Here is a 23140-nt window from a genome sequence, read left to right on the forward strand (position 1 = left end):
TAGCTATGCCAGGGTTTCTACTGTGCCATGAAACTATGCCCTCTTTTTGCATGATTTCTATAATTCCAGCAGACATTTACAAAAGAAAGTTTGGATTTTTCAGTGCAATGTACTGTCAGAGAAGTATATATTGCTCTACTTTCATACTTTTATATTAAGTTGAGTGCCTGTTTTATATTTAGAATAAAAGGAGAGGACTTTTCTGTGAATCTTTTTTATGAATGAATGAACGTTACATTTATATAATGCTTTTCTGACACTACACTCAAAGCGCTTTACACAGTGAACATGGGACTCTTCTCAACCACCACCAGTATGCAACATCCACCTGGATGATGCGACGGCAGCCATAGTATGCTCACCACAGCTATTTGTGGAGAGGAGAGGGTGGAGTGGTAGAGCCAATACATTTTTAGGAGGCCATGATTGATAAGGGCCAACAGGTGGAATTTGGCCAGGACACTGGCATTACACTGGCATTACAGCTCTACTCTTCTCAAGAAATGTCCTAGGATTTTTATTGACCAGAGAGAGTCAGGACAATGCCTTTTTTTACAGTAAAGTGTCCCCATCACTATACTGGGGAATTAGGACCCACACAGACCACAGGGTGAGCACCCCCTGCTGGCCTCCCTAATACCTCTTCCAGCAGCAACCATAGTTTTCCCCAGTAGGTCTCCCATCCAGGTACTGACCAGGCTCAACCCTGCTTAGCTTCATTGGGCAGCCGGTCTTGAGCTACAGGGTGATATGGCTGCTGGAAATTTTTAGAATAACCAGAATTAATGTGCTTTCGTTTACATTTCACTCTGCTGTGATTATAAAGTTGAGCATCCAGCAATATTATTTTCATATATGAAACTAAAGATTCTCTGCAAGGGGTTTGATAGGAGTGTTTCAGCGAAGTGCTTGCGTAGTTATTTTTTTAGACATTGCATTGAAGGAGAAAGAGTATGAGTCATTTTTCCACTGCGTTGAGTTGCTTCTAACCAGTTGATACCTTCAGATGTCTAGGGATGAAAATTATGTGGCTGTGATTCCATTTTCACTTGAAGACCCCATGAAATCAGAATTAGAGTTAATTAGAGGTTTGTAGCTTTAAATAGTTTTCTTCCATGTCTATTAGCTTTGAGACCATCTATATGTTAGTGTACTCCTAGAAGTTGACAATATTCAACTTTCTGTTACATTTCCAGTCAAAATGTACAATCTTTCACTTCAAGGAAAACAGATAAAACATATTGATGACTCATCTTGCACTACATGGATTTTTGTCCAGTCAGATGCTCTCTAGAATGAGACTGTTCCACCCCTCGATACCACCTGTATCCTTCTAGCAAATTGGGGTTGAACAGACTAGGCGACTACAACAAATGCGGTCGACATCGTCAGCCTGAGGTTAACTAGTCACTCGTTACATGATTTATAAAACTCGTCTGTATGAAATACAGCGGGTGTGAAGCCCAGTGGCTTTGCACTGAAAAGGCGCAGTGGCTTAAATATATGATGTGGTGTTCTTTCTAACTCATTGAATGACACGCACACAGAATGCACTTCAGAACTGGTGTTAGTTTACTGTGTCGCTCTGTTCGACAATGTAACCTGCAATATATGCAAATTGGCCACAAAATGGCCTTCAAATATAACCGAAATTCTAGTGTTATGCTGACCTGGATGCTGTTTGCTCCTTCAAGAACACGATTCGCCAACAGTTTAGAATAGCGCTTCAAGTTGGAGTCCACTGACACGACGGAATGCATCCCCATTGTCGTCTGCACGCTAGATCCTTTGGCCGCCTGAAATCCATCCAAACAAGCGGCTGCAAGAGGTAGTCTAGGCTAAGCTAAATATGTTCAAACACTTATGTTATCTTTTAGCTATGTTATAGCTCGACGTATACCTACCTGTTGTGGCACACTTCTAATGAAAAGGTGCTTACAAGGAGATAATGTTTTGGTTGATGTTTATTTCATCCGATCCATTCACATACAAAACAACACTTAGACCATCTGTCATTATTTTCTCCTCAGGTGTCAAACTACTATGGCAACCCCAGGCACAGTCTAGCTGTGTTTGTATTTTTGTAAATACATATAATTAGCTAAAACCATGTTTTTCTAGCAAGTCAGTCCACTGGTTGGCCATCTTTGGACTCTCTTTGGAAGCTATTTCCAGTCATGAAAGTGCAGCTCATATCTACTTGAATGGGGGAGCAAGATTATGATCAAAGAACATACACTATATTGCCAAAAGTATTCGCTCACCCATCCAAATAATCCAAATAATCCAAATAATCACTTCCATGGCCACAGGTGTATAAAATGAAGCACCTAGGCATGTAGACTGCTTCTACAAACATTTGTGAAAGAATGGGCCGCTCTCAGGAGCTCAGTGAATTCCAGCATGGTACTGTGATAGGATGCCACCTGTGCAACAAGTCCAGTCGTGAAATTTCCTCGCTACTAAATATTCCACAGTCAACTGTCAGTGGTATTATAACAAAGTGGAAGCGATTGGGAATGACAGCAACTCAGCCACGAAGTGGTAGGCCACGTAAAATGACAGAGCGGTGTCAGCGGATGCTGAGGGGCATAGTGCGCAGAGGTCGCCAACTTTCTGCAGAGTCAATCGCTACAGACCTCCAAAGTTCATGTGGCCTTCAGATTAGTACAAGAACAGTGCGTAGAGAGCTTCATGGAATGGATTTCCATGGCCGAGCAGCTGCATCCAAGCCATACATCACCAAGTGCAATGCAAAGCGTCGGATGCAGTGGTGTAAAGCACGCCGCCACTGGACTCTAGAGCAGTGGAGACGCGTTCTCTGGAGTGACGAATCACGCTTCTCCATCTGGCAATCTGATGGACGAGTCTGGGTTTGGCGGTTGCCAGGAGAACGGTACTTGTCTGACTGCATTGTGCCAACTGTGAAGTTTGGTGGAGGGGGGATTATGATGTGGGGTTGTTTTTCAGGAGCTGGGCTTGGCCCCTTAGTTCCAGTGAAAGGAACTCTGAATGCTTCAGCATACCAAGAGATTTTGGACAATTCCATGCTCCCAACTATGTGGGAACAGTTTGGGGATGGCCCCTTCCTGTTCCAACATGACTGCGCACTAGTGCACAAAGCAAGGTCCATAAAGACATGGATGAGCGAGTTTGGTGTGGAAGAACTTGACTGGCCTGCACAGAGTCCTGACCTCAACCCGATAGAGCACCTTTGGGATGAATTAGAGCGAAGACTGCGAGCCAGGCCTTCTCGTCCAACATCAGTGTCCGACCTCACAAATGCGCTTCTGGAAGAATGGTCAAAAATTCCCATAAACACACTCCTAAACCTTGTGGAAAGCCTTCCCAGAAGAGTTGAAGCTGTTATAGCTGCAAAGGGTGGGCCGACATCATATTAAACCCTATGGATTAAGAATGGGATGTCACTTAAGTTCATATGCGTCTAAAGGCAGATGAGCGAATACTTTTGGCAATATAGTGTATTTCAAATCAACATTAAAATCTGACAACACTGGTATCATAAATTGTGCTGCTTTACCTCAGATTACGCTAACAAAAATGCAGATTTCCTGGCTTGTCTTAAAGGTGGTTAGCTTTTTTACCTGTAAGGTGGGACTTTCTACATCTGTTGGGCGTTCCAATTTCTCCCAATATTTTTTTTATAGAAATGGCCCGTCTCTGCTAAATAGTCTCTGCTAAAACCCATTGCGTGGGTGGGTGGGGCTTTAGTCGGGTGTGTGGTGGTTTGGGTGTGGGATGACGTCACGACTAGTAGAATTCGACTCGACTAATGGGCTCGACTAGTCGACAATTAAAAATCAGTAGTTGTGAAACCCCTACTAGCAAGTAGCAAATAATGGTTCATGATTGTGACATAACTAAAAAGGATTTGCTATTAAAATAGGGACAAGCCCTTCAATATGATGTGTTTTAATAGGAGATACGTCAACACAGGAAAGAAAACTGAGCTCGTCAAACGGTTCTGGTTCCTTAACGACTATTTTGGTACATTTGTACTTCAGGAAGTATGACTGAATAAGAACTGGTGTTTGCTTCCTCTGCAATGTGCTGTCTCACCAGAAAGAGAGATGAAGGCAGTGAGACAGGCAGGCAGACAGACAGAGATGAGCTGGAACGGCTTTTTACTTCACTCTATCCACTGTTTTGTGCCGTCTCACCAGAATTGGGGAAACCGACAGCAATGGAGAGGCTAAAAGAGTGATCAAGAAAGAGCCAAAGAGACTGCAAAAAAATAAAAAATAAATAAAAATAAAAATTCTTAATCAGTATTTTTGTCTTGTTGTGTAGTAAAAAGTCATATTATATTATATCATATAATATATATCTACCTGTCATTAGGTTTATTTTTTTTACTCCATTGGGAAATAGTTTTTTCTTGATTTAAGCATAACTCTAACAATAGAATCAGAATCAGCTTTATTACCAAGTATGCTTACACATACAAGGAATTTGTCTTGGTGACAGGAGCTTCCAGTGTACAACAATACTAAAACAATACAAAAACAGCAGGAAGACATAGATAATAAAAAAAAAATACAACTAATTATACACATACGTACTGACACACACATACATACATACTTTTATACACATGGGTAGTGCAAACACAAATCTGTTATGTACAGTGCAAATGTTTTATTTTTATTTTTATTTTTATTTTTTTATCAGAGGAATGAAATGGCAGAAGAGGTTGGATGTGTTGGATAAATATAAGAAAGACTAAACTGTGTATTGCACATAGTTATTGCTCAATGGGGCAATTTAACTGTTCATGAGATGGATAGCCTGAGGGAAAAAACTGTTCCTGTGCCTGACGGTTCTGGTGCTCAGAGCTCTGAAGTGTCGGCCAGAAGGCAACAGTTCAAAAAGGTAGTGGGCAGGGTGAGTGGGGTCCAGAGTGATTTTTCCAGCCTTTTTCCTCACTCTGGAAGTGTATAGTTCTTGAAGGGGGGGCAGGGGGCAACTAATAATCCTCTCAGCAGTCCAAACTGTCCTTTGTATTCTTCCGATGTCTGATTTCGTAGCTGAACCAAACAAGACAGTTATTGAAGTGCAGAGGACAGACTCAATGACTGCTGAGTAAACCTGTATCAGCAGCGCCTGTGGCAGGTTGAATTTCCTGCTGGCGAAGGAAGTACAACCTCTGCTGGGCCTTTTTCCCAATGGAGTCAATGTGGGTCTCCCACTTCAGGTCCTGTGAGATGGTAGTGCCCAGGAACCTGAATGACTCCACTGCTGCCACAGTGCTGTTTAGAATGGTGAGGGGGGTCAGTGTTGGGGTGCTTCTCCTAAAGTCCACGATGATCTCCACCATTCTGAGCGTGTTCAGCTCAAGGTTGTTTTGACTGCACCAGACAGCCAGCTGTTCAACCTCCCTTCTGTATGCAGACTCATCGTTATCTCGGATGAGGCAGATGACAGTGGTGTCATCTGCAAACTTCAGGAGCTTGACAGAGGGGTCCTTGGTGATGCAGTCATTGGTGTAGAGGGAGAAGAGTAGTGGAGGAGCACACATCCCTGGGGGGCACCAGTGCTGATTGTCCAGGTGCTAGAAGTGAGTTTCCCCTGTCTCACAAGCTGCTGCCTGTCTGTCAGAAAGCTGGTGATCCACTGACAGATAGACATGGGAACAGAGAGTTGGTGTAATTTATTCTGGAGTATAGCTGGGATGATGATGTTGAAAGCTGAACTGAAGTTCACAAAAAGGATCCTTGCATATGTCCCTGGTCTGTCCAGATGTTGCAGGATATGATGTAATCCTATGTTGACTGCATCATCCACAGACCTGTTTGCTCGATAAACAAATTGAAGGGGATCTAGAAAGGGTCCAGTGATGTTCTTCAGGTGGGCCAACACCAGTCTCTTAAATGATTTCATGACCACAGACGTCAGGGCGACAGGTGTGTAGTCATTAAGTCCTGTGATTTTTGGTTTCTTTGGGACAGGAATAATGATTGAGCATTTGAAGCAGCATGGGACTTCACACTGCTCCAGTGATCTATTGAAGATCTGTGTGAAGATGGGGGCCAGCTGGTTAGCACAGGATCGAAGACACGCTGGTGAGACGCCATCTGGGCCTGAAGCCTTCCTCGTCTTTTGTTTCCGAAAGACACGGCTCACATCATCTTCACAGATCTTAAGTGCAGGTTGAGTAGCAGGAGGGGGGTTGCAGGAGGTGTTGGTGTTTGTGTGAAGTGAATGTCAGAGTGGGTGTGGGGTGTGAGATTGGGCCTTTCAAATCTGCAGTAGAACACATTCAGGTCGTCAGCCAGTTGTTGGTTCCCTACAGGGTTGGGGGTAGGAGTCCTGTAATTTGTGAGTTGTTTCATGCCATTCCACACTGATGCAGGGTTGTTAGCTGAAAACTTGTTTTTCTTGTTTTGTTTTGTTTTGTTTAAACTTGTTGAAAACTTGTTTTTCAGCTTCTCAGAGTATCTTCTTTTAGCCACTCTGATTTCCCTGTTCAGTGTGTTCCTGGCCTGATTGTACAAGACTTTATCCCCACCCCTGTAAGCATCCTCTTTGGCCTGACGAAGCTGCCTGAGCTCTGCTGTAAACCACGGTTTGTCGTTGTTGAACTTTAAATAAGTCCTAGTAGGAATGCACATACCCTCACAGAAACTGATATATGATGTAACAGTAACTGTGAGCTCGTCCAGGTCTGTGGCTGCAGCCTCAAAAACACTCCAATCCATGCAATCGAAGCAGGCTTGTAGTTCCCGCTCTCCTTCATTGGTCCATCTCTTTACAGTCCTTACTACTGGCTTGGTTGATTTTAATTTCTGCCTGTAGGTTGGAAGAAGATGAACCAGACAGTGATCAGATAGTCCCAAAGCTGCTCAAGGAACAGAGCGATATGCATCCTTTATTGTTGTGTAACAATGATCCAGTATGTTCCTGTCTCTGGTGGGGCATGTGATGTGCTGTTTGTATTTGGGCAGTTCTCGTGTGATGTTAAAATCCACAATAATAATAATAACTGAGTCCGGGTATTGTTGTTCCATGTCTGTAATTTGGTCAGCCAGCTGTTACAGCGCTGTTCAAACACGCGTTTGGTGCGATATACACGATAGAAAGGCTTACAGTTAATAAAGAGCGCTTCCAAATTAGGACAGCACATCCTCTTTAACGTTGTTACATCTGTACACCAACTTTCATTGATATAAAAGCATGTTCCACCGCCTCTCGTTTTCCCCGTTAACTCTGAAAAAAGCTGGAAGCCCAGCAGATGTAACGTGCTGTCCGGAATGGCTTCACTCAGCCAGGTTTCTGTGAAGCATAAGGCAGCAGAGGTTGAAAAGTCCTTGTTTGTGCAGGTGAGGAGATGAAGTTTGTCCGTTTTGTTAGGAAGAGAGTGGAGATTCGCTAAGTGAATACTCTGCAGCGCTGTTCGAAATCCGTGCCGACGGAGTTTGACCAGCGCACCGGCTCATCACCCTCGCGTCTCTTGAACAGCAGAGCTGCGCCTCCAACTAAAATGTCTAGCAAAACGTCTGAATATTCGAAAACCGGGAAAAGATTGTCTGGTACATGCTGTTGAATGTTCAGCAGTTCGTCTCTGTTAAAACTGACTGGAAAAAAGATTACTATACACAGGACAAACAAACAAAAACAACAAAAGAACTGAGGAGCTCCACACCGAGGCAGCCATCTGCGGCGCCATCATGATGATCTACGCCATCATGATGATCTGTGATGATCAATATAGGGAAAACAAGGACAAACTGTTTGCTAATGGAGAATAAGTTGAATTTAAGATATATTTTTGAAAACTAGTCTTATTATATTAAACAAGTTTGCTTGTCGAGTTAATTTATTATGTTCTAAGGATGTTTAGATGTTTTTACTGGAAAACAAGGCAAAAAACCTGATTCTTGCACTTAGAGAGAGAGAGAGAGAGAGAGCATTACATTTAGTGGGCAATGTGGACAGCTACAGTAGCTGGATCCATTTGATTGCTCTGGCTGCATCAGCATCAAAACTCTTAAATCAATCAGCAGACCAACAGGCTGAGCACTCCAAAATGATTATTAAATAAGATGGAAAGCAGTGGACTCTGAAGGTGGCAGACTCTTTGGGAGCCAAACGCTGGCAGCTATTCCAGTGACGAGCACAGTGAGATCTTAAATAACCTCTTCAAGGACGGCACATTTCTCCATATTTTATTATCCAGGACACCGTTTCTCATATCAGTTCCCCATGACTCCTGCTGTATATCAGAGTCTAAATCAAAATATGAAAACTCCTGCCAGTCTACTCACGTTTAGCCTGTAGCAACTTTGCTACCAGGCTGTTTCACACAAGTCTTCAGCGTCCAAGGTTATATAAAGACAGCACACAGAATAGAATACAGTGAGTATGTATTAGGCCATCTTAGACTGTTTAGATACAGGGACACAAATATTCTCAAAGCCACAGTGTGGCAGCGGGGGCGTGGTCAAGCATCTCTCCGGAGAGAGAGAAAGCGGTAAGGGCGCTTACACCTGAGCTAAATTATGTCTAACACCTGTCTCTAATTTCAGTGAGCACGGGGAGAGCGGCATAAATAGAGACACGCTGCAAATAGAACGGAGAGAGAACCTGGGCATGACAGACCCAAACAAGAAGCAAAGAGTTTTTATTACAAGTGATGAGAGTTTATTTTGTGAAGTGGTGTGTGATTGTAGATTTGCTTAGTGCCTAAACGCAAAGACTGTGAGACTGTAATTGTGCTGCATAGAGAGGAAATAAATCCTTACCTGAACCAGGAAAGCTGCTTCTCGCCGCCTCCTTACACACAGTTGCTCATAGAATGTGTTTGGAATGTCATACACTAGCTGTTAGGAAGATCTGACACTTGCTGGAACTGTGGTGGCGTGGCCTAGTGGTTAAAGATCTGGGCTGGTAACCAAGAGTTTGTAAGTTCGAACCCTTTAAGGAATATCACTCCCAGAAAATGAAAATTCTGATTTACTCACCCTCATGTCGTTTCAAACCTGTATGACTTTCTTTCTTATGCGGTTTTAATTAATATCTCGGCCCATCTTTTCAATACAATTGCAGTGGATAGTGCCTCACTTTGAAGATTTATGAAGGATGCAAAAGTATCATAAAAGTAGTCCATGTGATTTGTGCATCATATTCAATGTCTTTTGAAGGTATGCAACAGGTTTTGGTAAGAAACAACCCAAATTGTAATTGTAAAAACCCATGTGTGCATGAGAGAAGCTCATTTATGCAAGAATCCGCATTATTTTTGCATTAAGAAAGCAAGAAATATGAATACATAACATTGTAATTACCTCCAAGCTCATAAGTAGGAACTTTTTTTTAGAAGTAACTGAAGGCACCATATGCAGTATTAACTAGAGATATTATTTTTCCCTTTTTTTAAAGGGATGGTTCACCTAAAAATGAATATTCTCTCATCATTTACTCACCCTCATACCATCCCAGATGCATATGACTTTCTTCTGCAGAACACAAACAGAGATTTCTCTTAAATATCTCAGCTCTGTAGGTCCTTATAATGCAAGTGAATGGTGGCCAGAAATTTTATGTTCCAAAAAGCACATAAAGGCAGCATAAAAGTAATCCATAAGACTCCAGTGGTCATACTGCCTTTATGTGCTTTTTGAATCTTCAAAGTTCTCTGTGCCTCTCTCTCTGCCCTTATAGTGCTGTGATCTGGGGTACCATGCCTCTCTGAACCGGGCTTTGCGGACCTATCTCTCGGCCGAATATAACCTGGAGACATCCCGTCACGAAGGCCTGGACATCATAGAGAATGCCGTGGACAGTCTGGACCCCCGTAGTGACCGCCAGCGTTTCATGGAAATGTACCCTACTGCCTTCTGCCCACCCTTCAAATTTGAGTTCCAACCACATATGGGAGATGAGGTCAGATTTAAACAAAGCAATACCACCACACCCTTGAACATATGTGTACACTCGCACTTATACATTACAGTGGGATCCAAAATCTGAGTAGTGAAAATGCTTCTGTTTTGCATTTTTGTAAATCAATCAACGTTTAATGCACATTATCAGCTTAAAAATTATTTCGAAGTTTAAATTTAGAAATTTTAATCCCAGATTTACAATGTGGTCTTGGACTTTTAGTTTCCATTGTATTTACACAATAGCAACCACACTGACACCCAGTGCTTTGGTTCAGCTACATCCTAATTCTGAGATGTCTTAACAACCATTGTAACCTCACATTCCATACCTGAAAGCAGACATTACATTTCATTTGTACAAAAACAATGAGGTGCATGTGTGCCTCCCATGGTATACCTGCTAGCCCATCCGTTAACCTGAACGTTAATATTGTCTCAGCCTGTACTGAAATGTATGAGGTCATGCAGGATACAGAGTGGAAAAAAGCATGTTAATGAAATTCTGATTTAGATGTGGTCCGGGTTGCTTTATATCCCTATTTTATTGTGTCTCAGCTAACAGCATGGTGTTTACGCAGAGTTCTGGGAGCAGATCATATTGCATTTCTCACCGTCAAGTCACTTTTTAGAAAGCGTTTGTTGGATTAATGCTCCCTAATTGGCCATTTTGTCACTGATATAATGTTTATGCATGGTTAACAACCTGTTGTTTTGTGGTCGTGCCTGCACTCTCAGTTAGTGAAAACAACTGAGGTTTTGCGTAATAAGGGCAGAATATAATGCACATGCCAGGTGTTTAAGTTATATCTTCCAATCTGGGATGAGATTCCTCCCTTTGGGAGTTGTTCTATTGTAGTAGATTCTCGAATGGTTGCCGTCATCTTTTTCTTAAATAATTGGACATTATTAAAGTCAAAATGACCTTAATTTACTTTCTTAATGCACATTCCTGATCTTATTTTGCACAATTCATCAATGCACATTACTCCAAGTTAAAAAAAAATAATTAAAAGTAATAACTTGCTCCGCCTTTAAAACAAACCCTTCCCCTCCAACCTCCTTGCTCCACTTTCCATGATCCAATCATTTTGTAATATATAAAATCAAGTTTTGCCTTATTTTTTGTCTTGTTGAATATCTTGTTTAATTTGTAATATGTCCGATTATGTTTTCAAGTAAAATTGGTTGGAATGGTATTTCATGGAATTGTGTGCATTGTCTCAAAGGTACTGACAAATCTGCAGAGGAGGACAATTAGAGCTCTCTTGTAATTTGAGGTCTTGTCTTGTTTTTCAGGTGTGCCAGATCACGGCCCAACCTCCTGTGCAGGCTGAACTCTTGCTGAGGTTCCAGCAGCTGCAGTCCCGGCTGGCAACTCTTAAGATCGAGAGTGAGGAGGTAAGGCAGTGGTTCTCAATATTTTTGGTTCATGACCCCCTTTAAAACTAGAACTTTTTTTTATTAAAAGTTTGATAAAAAAAAAAAAATACTATGTAAACTGAATGCATACATTTTTCACTGATTTTTTATAAAAAAAAAAATGAATTCTGAAATAAGAATCTGAAAACAATCTTCTTCTTAAAATCTTAATATAAACTTTTTATCACTAAACCTACATTGTTCTGCTATTTTATGTATACTTTCTTTGTTACATAAATAAGATTTTTTTTTAACTAGGTTTATATATCTATTGAACATCCAAAAATATAATAAATACAAGTGATAGTGCTTGCAGGATATATATTAACTCAACATAAAATTAAATTTGTTATTTACTCAACCTTCTCGATCCAAACGAGTACGACTTTTTTATCCGTAAAGCACAATATTGAGGGATGAGAGGATCATGATTGTGACTGTCAAGCTCCAAAAGCACATAAATGCACCATAAATGTCCATATCACTTGTGCGCTATATTTCAAGTCTACTGAAGCCATTCAATAGTGTTGTGTGAAGAACAGACTGAAATGTAAGTGTTAATTCACTGAAATCTTCCTCTTCACCCATTCGATTCGAAAGAACATCATTGTTTACATAAACGCAGCTCAGTGAGCATCCCTGACACCACATGTGAGAACGTGAACTGAGAACCTCTGAAGTAAGGGAACCTTGCTCACGTGTAGCCAGATTTTTGACTTGAGTCATGATGTCTGATCCACATTGCAGCTTATTCTGGCCCAGAACCGCCCACTTAGACAGGAAGAGACATTCTAACTGTCATATTAAGAGACTTAACCACATTTTGTTTTGTTTTGTTTTGTTTTTATGCGTCATTTAGGGGTGTTCTAATAATGGCGCAAGGAGACATCCCAGGTGTCCTGGAACTTGAACGCAAAGTTTTCTGAAGACTTTCCCAGAAATGTGTACAATTCACTTTGGATAAAAAGCGTTTGCTAAATAGCAATTCTATGAGACGATGACCACGTTGAAGTGCGTAATTAAATTTGAGAATCTTGTTAAATAAGTTAGACAAGTCCAGGAACACACATCCCATAACTTCCCATTGCATTCGAGCGAGACCGCTTTGCAGTGTGTTTGCTTAATTGAGTTGGCAAGAGCTGATCATAAAAGAGGCTTTGGAAGACTTACAAGAAATACTTTTTTCGCTCCCTGCAGAGTTTTCGCTGTCCTCAAGATAACCACAGTGACGCACAGACAGGCTTCTCTCAGTATCAAACATTTCCTTTGTTCTTCTCTCAGACTGTGTGTGTCTTTTTCACATTTTATTATCTGTGTCTCCACCAAGGCTGCAACATTTTAATCAGTCTTTAAAGTTATCGTGTACATCATAGATGAACGAGTGTCTTGCATGTCCCCTTCTCTTATCTCCTTCCTGTTATTTCACTGCTGTGTGCAGATTCTTTTTAGCTTTTTATAGAGGGCTGTGAGTGGACACAGAGATTATTTTGATGCACAGACAGAGTCAGAATATGGTACTGACTGTGTCATTAGGTTCACATGATAAAGACTATATAGTATTTCTAGAGCACAGATTTATCTTGTGTTGTCATATAGGTTAGGACGAAGCCTCGAAGCTATCTTCATCAATATTTTGATGCAGCTTTGGAAAGATTCAAACTGCAGGTTGTGTTATTGCGTGAATCTTATGAAAACTTGTGCAGGTCACATTTCACCCCAGAATTAAAACAAACGCAGAAGAAATTGTATTTTGCATACAGAAAAAAAAGCCATTAAGTTTGTATAATGTTCCTCTCAAATTTAAATTTTCAATACAGTATAAAATTACATAAATACTTGAAATAATATATCATAGATTTTTCTGCATTACAGTAATGAATGTTTTTTTTTGTTTTTTTGCTGCATTACGGTAATGAATTAGAGGGGAAATTGTCACAATAATGTCACAATGCAAAAAACAATTCTAATTGAATGGTCCTATGTATAAGTTAATCATTTTTTTTATGCAAAATCAAAATTTGTTCACAAAAGGCTGAAAACTGTCTGAAACCTTTATTTTGCACAATGCATTTCCTCTAATTTCACTCAAATATATTCAGTGCATCTGGAAAGTATTCACAGCGCTTCACTTTTCCACATTTTGTTATGTTACAGCCTTATTCCAAAATGGATTAAATTCATTATTTTCCTCATAATTCTACAAACAATACCCCATAATGACAACAGTTTGTTTGAAGTCTTTGCAAATTTATTAAAAATAAAAACGAAAAAAATCACATGTACATAAGTATTCACAGCCTTTGCCATGACACTCAAAATTGAGCTCAGGTGCATCCTGTTTCCACTGATCATCCTTGAGATGTTTCTACAACTTGATTGAAGTCCACCTGTGGTAAATTCAGTTGATTGGACATGATTTGGAAAGGCACACACCTGTCTATGTAAGGTCCCACAGTTAACAGTGCATGTCAGAGCACAAACCAAGCCATGAAGTCCAAGAAATTGTCTGTAGACCTCCGAAACAGGATTGTATCGAGGTTCAGATCTGGGGAAGGGTACAGAAAAATTTCTGCAGCATTGAAGGTCCCAATGAGCACAGTGGCCTCCATCATCCGTAAATGGAAGAAGTTTGGAACCACCAGGACTCTTCCTAGAGCTGGCCGCCCAGCCAAACTGAGCGATCGGGGGAGAAGGGCCTTAGTCAGGGAGCGTGACCAAGAACCCGATGGTCATTCTGACAGAGCTCCAGCTTTTCTCTGTGGAGAGAGGAGTACCTTCCAGAAGAACAACCATCTCTGCAGCACTCCACCAATCAGGCCTGTATGGTAGAGTGGCCAGACGGAAGCCACTCCTCAGTAAAAGGCACATGACAGCCCGCCTGGAGTTTGCCAAAAGGCACCTGAAGGACTCTCAGGCCATGAGAAACAAAGATTGAACTCTTTGGCCTGAATGGCAAGCGTCATGTCTGGAGGAAACCAGGCACCGCTCATCACCTGGCCAATACCATCCCTACATGAAGCATGGTGGTGGCAGCATCATGCTGTGGGGATGTTTTTGAGCGGCAGGAACTGGGAGACTAGTCAGGATCGAGGGAAAGATGAATGCAGCAATGTATAGAGACATCCTTGATGAAAACCTGCTCCAGAGCGCTCTGGATCTCAGACTGGGGTGAAGGTTCATCTTCCAACAGGACAACGACCCTAAGCACACAGCCAAGATATCAAAGGAGTGGCTCCGGGACAACTCTGTGAATGTCCTTGAGTGGCCCAGCCAGAGCCCAGACTTGAACCCGATTGAACATCTCTGGAGAGATCTGAAAATGGCTGTGCAACGACGCTCCCCATCCAACCTGATGGAGCTTGAGAGGTCCTGCAAAGAAGAATGGGAGAAACTGACCAAAAATTGGTGTGCCAAGCTTATAGCATCATACTCAAAAAGACTTGAGGCTGTAATTGGTGCCAAAGGTGCTTCAACAAAGTATTGAGCAAAGGCTGTAAATACTTATGTACATGTGATTTTTTTTTATTTATTTTTTTATAAATTTGCAAAGATTTCAAACAAACTTCTTTCACATTGACATTATGGGGTATTGTTTGTAGAATATTGAGGAAAATAATGAATATAATCCATTTTGGAATAAGGCTGTAACATAACAAAATGTGGAAAAAGTGAAGCGCTGTGAATACTTTCCGGATGCACTGTATGAAGACAGAACATGTGTATTATCCATTGACGAGCCTTTGGTAGCCAAATTTAGGAGCTGACATAAGGAGGAAGGACCTTTGACCCTGTTTATACCTGGTATTAAGATGCGTTTCAGGTGATCCAATTACATGTGGTCAGCCCTAAATACAGGTCTAAATGGGGTCTTAAATGTTTTGTGATCAGATCAAAAACCACATAAAGAGGCAGTCAAAAAAGCATGTGACCACATCGCATTTGAAGTGTAAATGCTATCCGTCCTGAGTGCATCCTGGACAACAGCAAAGCGTCACCCCTCACATGTCAATCAACTGCTGCGCTTACATAAAAGTTTTAACTTTGCCAGTTACTAGTGGCTTTTAAAGGAAATAACCGTCTGATCGGAAAACTTGAAAAAGCGGATAAATACACAAGCACGAGAACTTCACAGAACTTTTTTCTCTGAGTCTGATATCAACATGCAGGGACACAGATGACAAGCACACATATCTGAAGCTCCTTTAATACAGGTAATTCACTAAAATAACGGATTTAATTCTGCTTGTAATGTTGCATATGTGCTTGGATTAATTTTCAGATGCATCTGGGAGAAACAACGCACCGATTTTTCACACATTCTTTGTCTTTTGTGACCTTTTTGGTGCTTTAATGTCATGCAGTAACACACGGACATATTGACTGATGTACACTCACTGAGCACTTTATTAGGAACACTATACTAATACTAGGTAGGGCCTCACTTTGCTCTCAGAACAGCCTCAATTCTTTGTGGCAGGGAATTTACAAGATGTTGGAAACATTCCTGTGAGATTCTGGCCCATGTTGACATTGCATCACATTATTTGTGCAGATTTGTCAGCTGCACATTCATGCTGTGAATCTCCTGTTCTACCACATCCCAAATGTGTTCAATTGGATTCAGATCCGGTGACTGGGAAGGCCACTGAACAGTGAACTCATTGTCATGTTTATGAATCCAGTTTGAGACAACTTTTGCTTAGTGACATAGTTCATTATTATGCTGGAAGTAGCCATTAGAAGATGGGTAAATTGTGGCCATGAAGGGATTCACATGGTCAGCAACAATAGTCAAATAGACTCTGGCATTCAAGCTATGATTGATTGGTAGTTACGGGCCCAAAGTGTGCCAAAAAAACATTCCCCACCCCATTACATCACCACCAGCCTGGACTGTTGACACAAGGCAGGTCGGGTCCATAACTTCATGTTGTTGGTGACCCTACCATCTGTGTGCCTCTACAGAAATCGAGATTCATCAGACCAGGATTCGTTTTTCCACTCTTCAACTGTCCAGTTTTGGTTAGCGTGTACCCACTGCAGTCTCAACTTTTTGTTCTTGGCTGACAGAAATTGAACCCGACATGTTCTTCTGCTGTTGTAGCCCATCCGCCTCAAGATTCAAAGTGCTGTGCATTCTGATATGCTGTTCTGTTCACCACAACTGTACAGAGTGGTTATGCGAGTTACCGTAGCCTTTGTCAGCTCGAAACAGACTGGCCATTCTCCGTTGACCTCTCTCATCAACAAGGCGTTTCTGTCAGCAGTGGCATTTGCCACTCTCAGGATGTTTTTTTTTTGCCACCATTCTGAGTAAACTCTAGGTGATGACCTTTGATTTGGCTCGCCTTGCTGTATATGACAAGAGGGGGTGAAAGAGGGGAAAAAATGCTATTGACACAGCTTTTCATTGCATTAATTTAGCAGATTGCAGAGTAATGATTTTTATATAATGAAATCATAAAGGAGGGGAACCAGGGCAACTTTCATATTTTAATATAATACAGTTTGCAGGGCCTGAAATTTGGTGCAGGATTGCAGGTATTGCGCATAATTTTAATAATTCCTGCAAGTTCCATGTTCATAATGCTGGAAATTTTGAATCCAGGGCGTGCTGAGTGACTCCAGCCAGGTCTCCTAAGCAACCAATTTGGCCCAGTTGCTAGGGAGGGTAGAGTCACATGGGGTAACCTCCTCGTGGTCGCTATATTGTGGCTTGCTCTCGGTGGGGCACGTGGTCAGTTGTGCGTCGATGCCGCGGGGAATAGCTTGAAGCTTCCACACGCGCTATGTCTCTGTGGTAACGCGCTCAACAAGCCACGTGATGAGATGTGCGGATTGACGGTCTCAGACACGGAGGCAACCGAGATTCGTCCTCCGCCACCCGGATTGAGGCACTACACCACCACGAGGACTTAGAGCGCATTGGGAATTGGGCATTCCAAATTGGGGAGAAAAGGGGAGAAAAAATAAATAAATTAATAATAATATCTGGATGTGTTAAATAGCCTTGATGTTAAAAAAAAAAAAAAAAAAAAAAAACCTTATTAATGATACAATAATAATTTTACAGAACATTTACCACTGTATAAATCATATCTCTGACTACTGTTCATTGTTAAATGTTTACTTTTGCATTGTTTTTGTAAGTTTTTTTTTTTTTAAGCTTATCATTCCAAATCTGGAGAAATGCTGTCATCTACTCCTGTGTGTCGGTGCATTAGTTTTGTAGGCTATGTTAATTTAATAGCCAAAATATTTGGAAATATGTGAATGAGAAAAAAAGTTTTGTTTCAGTAACTATGCACATTATGCAATGCAGAGGTCATGCAGTTGTTTAAATGAAAGTATTTGGCATAAAAGGATGACAGTCATTTTTAAGGCAAAAAAAATGACCTTTTTAAAGGTAAAAAAATGCCCCTCATATGAACCTTGTAAGGGGGGAATTCCCACCCACCCCCATTTCTTATAATGCTAATTTTACCTTCGGCCCACGGCCCTCAATAGGAAAAAGTTTAGGCACATCTGCTCTAGAGACTGTTGTGCATGAAAATCCCAGGAGATCATCAGTTTCAGAAACATTCAAACCAACCCGTCTGGCACCAACAATCAATGAGATCACATTTCTTCCCTATTTGGATTGTCGATGTGAACTTTAACTGAAGCTCCTGACCTGTATCTGAATACTTTTATGCATTGCACTGCTGCCACATGATAGGCTGATTAGAAAATAGCATGAATAACTAGGTGTACAGGTGTTCCTAATAAAGTGCTCAGTGAGTGTATGTCATCATGAAATGGAGACCCCTCCAAATCCGAGCACAAGTGGTCACAGTAGGCGCATTTAATCGACCAGGTATAAACAGCGATGTGTCTCGCCTGTCCCCATGTGATCGGATCACCCGAGACGCATCTTAATACCAAGCGTAAATGGAGTCATTGAATATCAGCCAAACAGCATGGCTGTATGTGTAATGTTCAGGCAGGGCAGGGCAGAGCAAGCAAGACGATGACGAGATGAATGTGAGAACCCAAGTGCAGTTTATTATTCAGTGCCAACAAAACATAAGATACAAAACAAGAGACTAGACTTGACTAGACTTGAACATTACACCAAAACAATACTCAACAAAGGACTAGAGAACATGAGGGCTATAAATACGCAGACTAGGTAAACAAGTTAACAAGACAATGAAACATGAACCAATAACAAGACTAAACTAATAACAAGATAACCAGGCAATAACCATATGAACCAATGACATAACAGAACTGATAACAAGACTCATGAACACAAACCAATGAGGAGACAGGACTAATAAACATAGTGGAACAAGAGGGTCATATGACAGTAACATGACAAGGAATTAATAAGAACTAAACACATGAAAACATGGCAGGAACAAGGAACTTAGTTTTTAAAATAAAAGACATGAACAAAAACACATGAAAACGTGACACATCCCCCCACAAGGGGCGGCTCCTGACGCCCAAACATAAACACACAATAGCGTTCAATAGGGAGCTGGGGGGGTGGCGGGGTCTTAGAGGCATGCGGTGGCAGAGACTGGAAATGACCTCCATGGTCATGAGCATGGGCAGTGACAGGGTAACAGTCTCCATGGTCGTGAGCATGGGCAGTGACAGGGGAAGGCCTTCATGGTCGTGAGCATGGGCAGTGATGGGAACGATCTCCGTGGTCGTGAGCACAGGCAGAGACTGGGGAATGACCTCCGTGGTCGTGAGCATGGGCAGAGACTGGGGAATGACCTCCATGGTTGTGAGTATGGGCAGTGATGGGGGAATTGGATGGCGGAGCCGTGGTAGGCTCGAGGGGCGGAGCCATGGGAGGCTTGATGAAGGAAGACGGAGCCGTGGCAGGCTCAGGGGATGGAGCCATGGCAGACTCGGGTCATGGCGACTTGGCATGACGGGATAGGCTTGCCGACTTGAAAAGGCGGGGCAGACATGGCGACATGGCAAGGCGTTGTTGACGTGGCAACAAGGCATAACCTGGCAGATGTGGCAACATAGCATGATAAGGCAGATATGGCGGCCGAGGCTTCAGGAGCTGGCTCTGGGACGGATGAGGCTCCAGGAGCTGGCCCTGGGGACGGACGAGGCTCTAGGAGCTGGCCCTGGGGACGGACGAGGCTCCAGGAGCTGGCCCTGGGGACGGACGAGGCTTGCAACGCTGGCTCTGGGACCATGGCAGGCGTGGGCGCTGGCTTGTGGGCGGAACTCTGGCTTGGCGGACTCAGACGATGGCGAAATCAGGGCGGCCGAGGGCTCGGATGAGACAGTTACTGTAGGAGTGCCGTGTTCCTCATCAGCCACTCCCACAGTGAAGGCTGAGCCACTCAGTCAAAGAGCAAAGTCAATATTTTAGACCAAAGTCCAACTATATCTGCCTCCAGGCAACATGGAGTATATGGGCTCATTTAGCCCAAAATGGAAAATGTACTTGAGGGTGATCTCATTGAAATCCACCTTGCTAGCCAGAGCGCTGAAGTCTTCTACATATTCCTCCACAGAACGGTTTCCCATTATTCAGTGCCAACAAAACATAAGATACAAAACAAGAGACCAGACTTGACTTGACTTGAACAACATTACACCAAAACAATACTCGACAAAAGACTAGAGAACATAAGGGCTATAAATACACAGACTAGGTAAACAAGTTAACAAGACAGTGAAACATGAACCAATAACAAGACTAAACTAATAACAAGATAACCAGGCAATAACCATATGAACCAATGACATAACAGAACTGATAACAAGACTCATGAACACAAACCAATGAGGAGACAGGACTAATAAACATAGTGGAACAAGAGGGTCATATGACAGTAACATGACAAGGAACCAATAAGAACTAAACACATGAAAACATGGCAGGAACAGGAAATCACATGACAGGAACAAGGAACTTAGTTTTCAAAATAAAAGACATGAACAAAAACACACAAAAACGTGACAGTATGCCAATACTGATAATCTCCAAATATCGCCTGAATAATTACCCTGATGAATATATTGGTTTATCACTAGTACAGTGCATTGTTAATTAGAATAAAAATCATATACTATATGATGAGTGTTCGTAGTGACTGGACCAATGACCAGGATAAAAGGAAAAGGAAGCACACAGCAAGTGGATATAAGGTCAGGGGACTTCCTGATGGCTTCAAACATGTGGCATCAGCCTCAAGGTCTGCTGAAGAGCCTCACATTAAACAGAAAATAGTGTTGGTACAAACCAAAGCCGAGTTTTTTGTGCAGCTGTTTCCTAGACCCTTCACTGCATTAGAGGACAAAAGAAATGAACTGATGAATACTTTATGCTTTAGACTAATAACAGCTATAAAGCACTCATCCTGGTAGGTTTTGACTTGGGCTTCAAACACACCTTTACCGCATACAAAGGAAGAATAAATCTTTTTTTGAAAACTTCCTGTCTCATCCTTTCTTTTTTTTTTTTTTTTCAGATATCATCCCCTTCATTTTACATTTCGCCTCTAGAGCTAATAATTGAATAATGTAAATAGTGTTTGCTCTAGAGATTAGGATAAGATTGGTCTTCTCTGAGGAGAATTGACAGTGTTATCTCTCTTTCTTGTTCTCCCTTTATCTTTCTCTCACTCCTATTCTCCCTCCCTCCTGAAATTCCCCAATGGATAATATGTTCACATCAGACACTAAAACCCTACTAAGGCATTTCACAGTTGGCTGTAGGAAGTGTCTGTTTGTTTTGCCGCAGATAATACTCTGGGGGGCACATCAAAAAGCTTTGAGATCTGCGTTGTACTCATACTGCTTTGTGAATCACTGATCGTATGATTGCGGCCCTCTCTGCTGCCTTTGTACTGATTATTGGGCCCTTCTGTTAGTACTAATACTTGATTGCCACAGTGATGCAGATGTGCCAAAACATCAACCATTTGCATTTCTTCTTATTACCCCGAGTAGATTGTTCTAATCTGAATTTTAGTTTTCAAGTACATTTTATGGATTTGGTGTATTACAATGCATTCAGGTTATAAATGTTTTATATATACTATGTGTGTTCCTTGGGACTCGAACCCATGATCTAGGCATTGCAAGTGCCATGCTCTACCAGTTGAACTACAGGAACATAGATTATTTTACACATGAAATTATTTTGTAATGCTTAATAATAACTTTAATTAAAAGGTAATTAACACACATTAAGCAACACTTAATAAATCAGTAGTTGATGTAAATTCCAATATGAATTCATATGGAAATGTTTAAATTACATTTTCATGACATTTCATTAAAACTTTATTTTTTTCAGCAAGTTAAAAGCCATCCTTGACCTTTGTTAAGGTTAATAGTTGGCCTCTATGAGCGCAGTGCAAGAATATACTCGTTAGCTAGAAAGTCTCTATTTTATAAAACTGAATAGTTTGGATAATATATATATATTTCTTTTTTTTATTTTTATTTTTTATAAATAATTATTTGTAAAAAATGTTTATTAATATGGCTGTGAATTGATTAAAATTGTAGCTAATTAATCGGACAGTTTTCTGTGATTAATTGCAATTATTTATGGTGGTACATTAAAACAAACATTAAAATATAATCATAACTATCTTTACTGTCTCAAAGAACTTGCCAGAAATTGGTTAGTTGTCATTCATTTTAATTATTTAAATATGCATGTTAATGTTTTTTTGTTTTTGCGGATAGAGTTAAACACATTTTTTACAGGTAAGTACAGTTGAAGTCAGAAGTTTATATACACCTTAGCCAAATACATTTAAACTCAGTTTTTCACAATTCCTGAAATTTAATCGTAGAAAACATTCCCTGTTTTATGTCAGTTAGCATCACTACTTTATTTTAAGAATGTGAAATGTCAGGATAAAAGTAGAGAGAATGATTTATGTCAGCTTTTATTTCTTTCATCACATTCCCAGTGGGTCAGAAGTTTATGTACACTTTATTAGTATTTGGTAGCATTGCCTTCAAATTGTTTAGCTTGGGTCAAACGTTTTGGGTTGCCTTCCACAAGCTTCTCACAGTAAGTTGCTGGAATTTTGGCCCATTCCTCCAGACAGAACTGGTGTAACTGAGTCAGGTTTGTAGGCCTCCTTGCTCGCACATGCTTTTTCAGTTCTGCCAACAAAGTTTCTATCAGACTGAGGTCAGGGCTTTGTGATGGCCACTCCAATACTTTGACTTTGTTGTCCTTAAGCCATTTTGCCACAACTTTGGAGGTATGCCTGGGGTCATTGTCCATTTGGAAGACCCATTTGCGACCAGGCTTTAACTTCCTGGCTGATGTCTTGAGATGTTGCTTCAATATATCTACATAATTTTCCTTCCTCATGATGCCATCTATTTTGTGAAGTGCACCAAAACACCCCCACAACACAATGCTGCCACCACTATGCCTCACGGTTGGGGTGGTGTTCTTCGGCTTACAAGTCTCACCCTTTTTCCTCCAAACATAATGATGGTCATAATGGCCAAACTGTTCAATTTTTATTTCATTAGACCAGAGGACATTTGTCCCCATGTGCACTTGCAAACTGCAGTCTGGCTTTTTTATGCCAGTTTTGGAGTAGTGGCTTCTTCCTTGATGAGCAGCCTTTCAGGTTATGTCGATATAGGACTCGTTTTACTGTGGATATAGATACTTGTCTACCTGTTTCCTCCAGCATCTTCACAAGGTCCTTTGCTGTTGTTCTGGGATTGATTTGCACTTTTCGCACCAAACTGTGTTCATCTCTAGGAGACAGAATGTGTCTCCTTCCTGAGCAGTATGATGGCTGTGTGGT

At 41.3% G+C, this 23140-nt stretch overlaps 1 protein-coding gene across 2 annotated transcripts in view; it reads left to right on the forward strand.

Annotated features, from left to right (window-relative positions):
• Positions 1-23140, forward strand: part of srgap1a (SLIT-ROBO Rho GTPase activating protein 1a) — a 190739-nt gene that overhangs the window by 96969 nt on the left and 70630 nt on the right. For both annotated transcript variants that reach the window (XM_051724425.1, XM_051724426.1), the window contains exons 7-8: positions 9682-9903; positions 11202-11303. In XM_051724425.1, the coding sequence (XP_051580385.1) occupies positions 9682-9903; positions 11202-11303 (324 nt within the window). The remainder of the gene's footprint in view (positions 1-9681; positions 9904-11201; positions 11304-23140) is intronic.

Source organism: Myxocyprinus asiaticus, chromosome 18 (assembly GCF_019703515.2).
Source record: "Myxocyprinus asiaticus isolate MX2 ecotype Aquarium Trade chromosome 18, UBuf_Myxa_2, whole genome shotgun sequence".
In the NCBI taxonomy this organism is placed as follows: Eukaryota; Metazoa; Chordata; class Actinopteri; order Cypriniformes; family Catostomidae; genus Myxocyprinus; species Myxocyprinus asiaticus.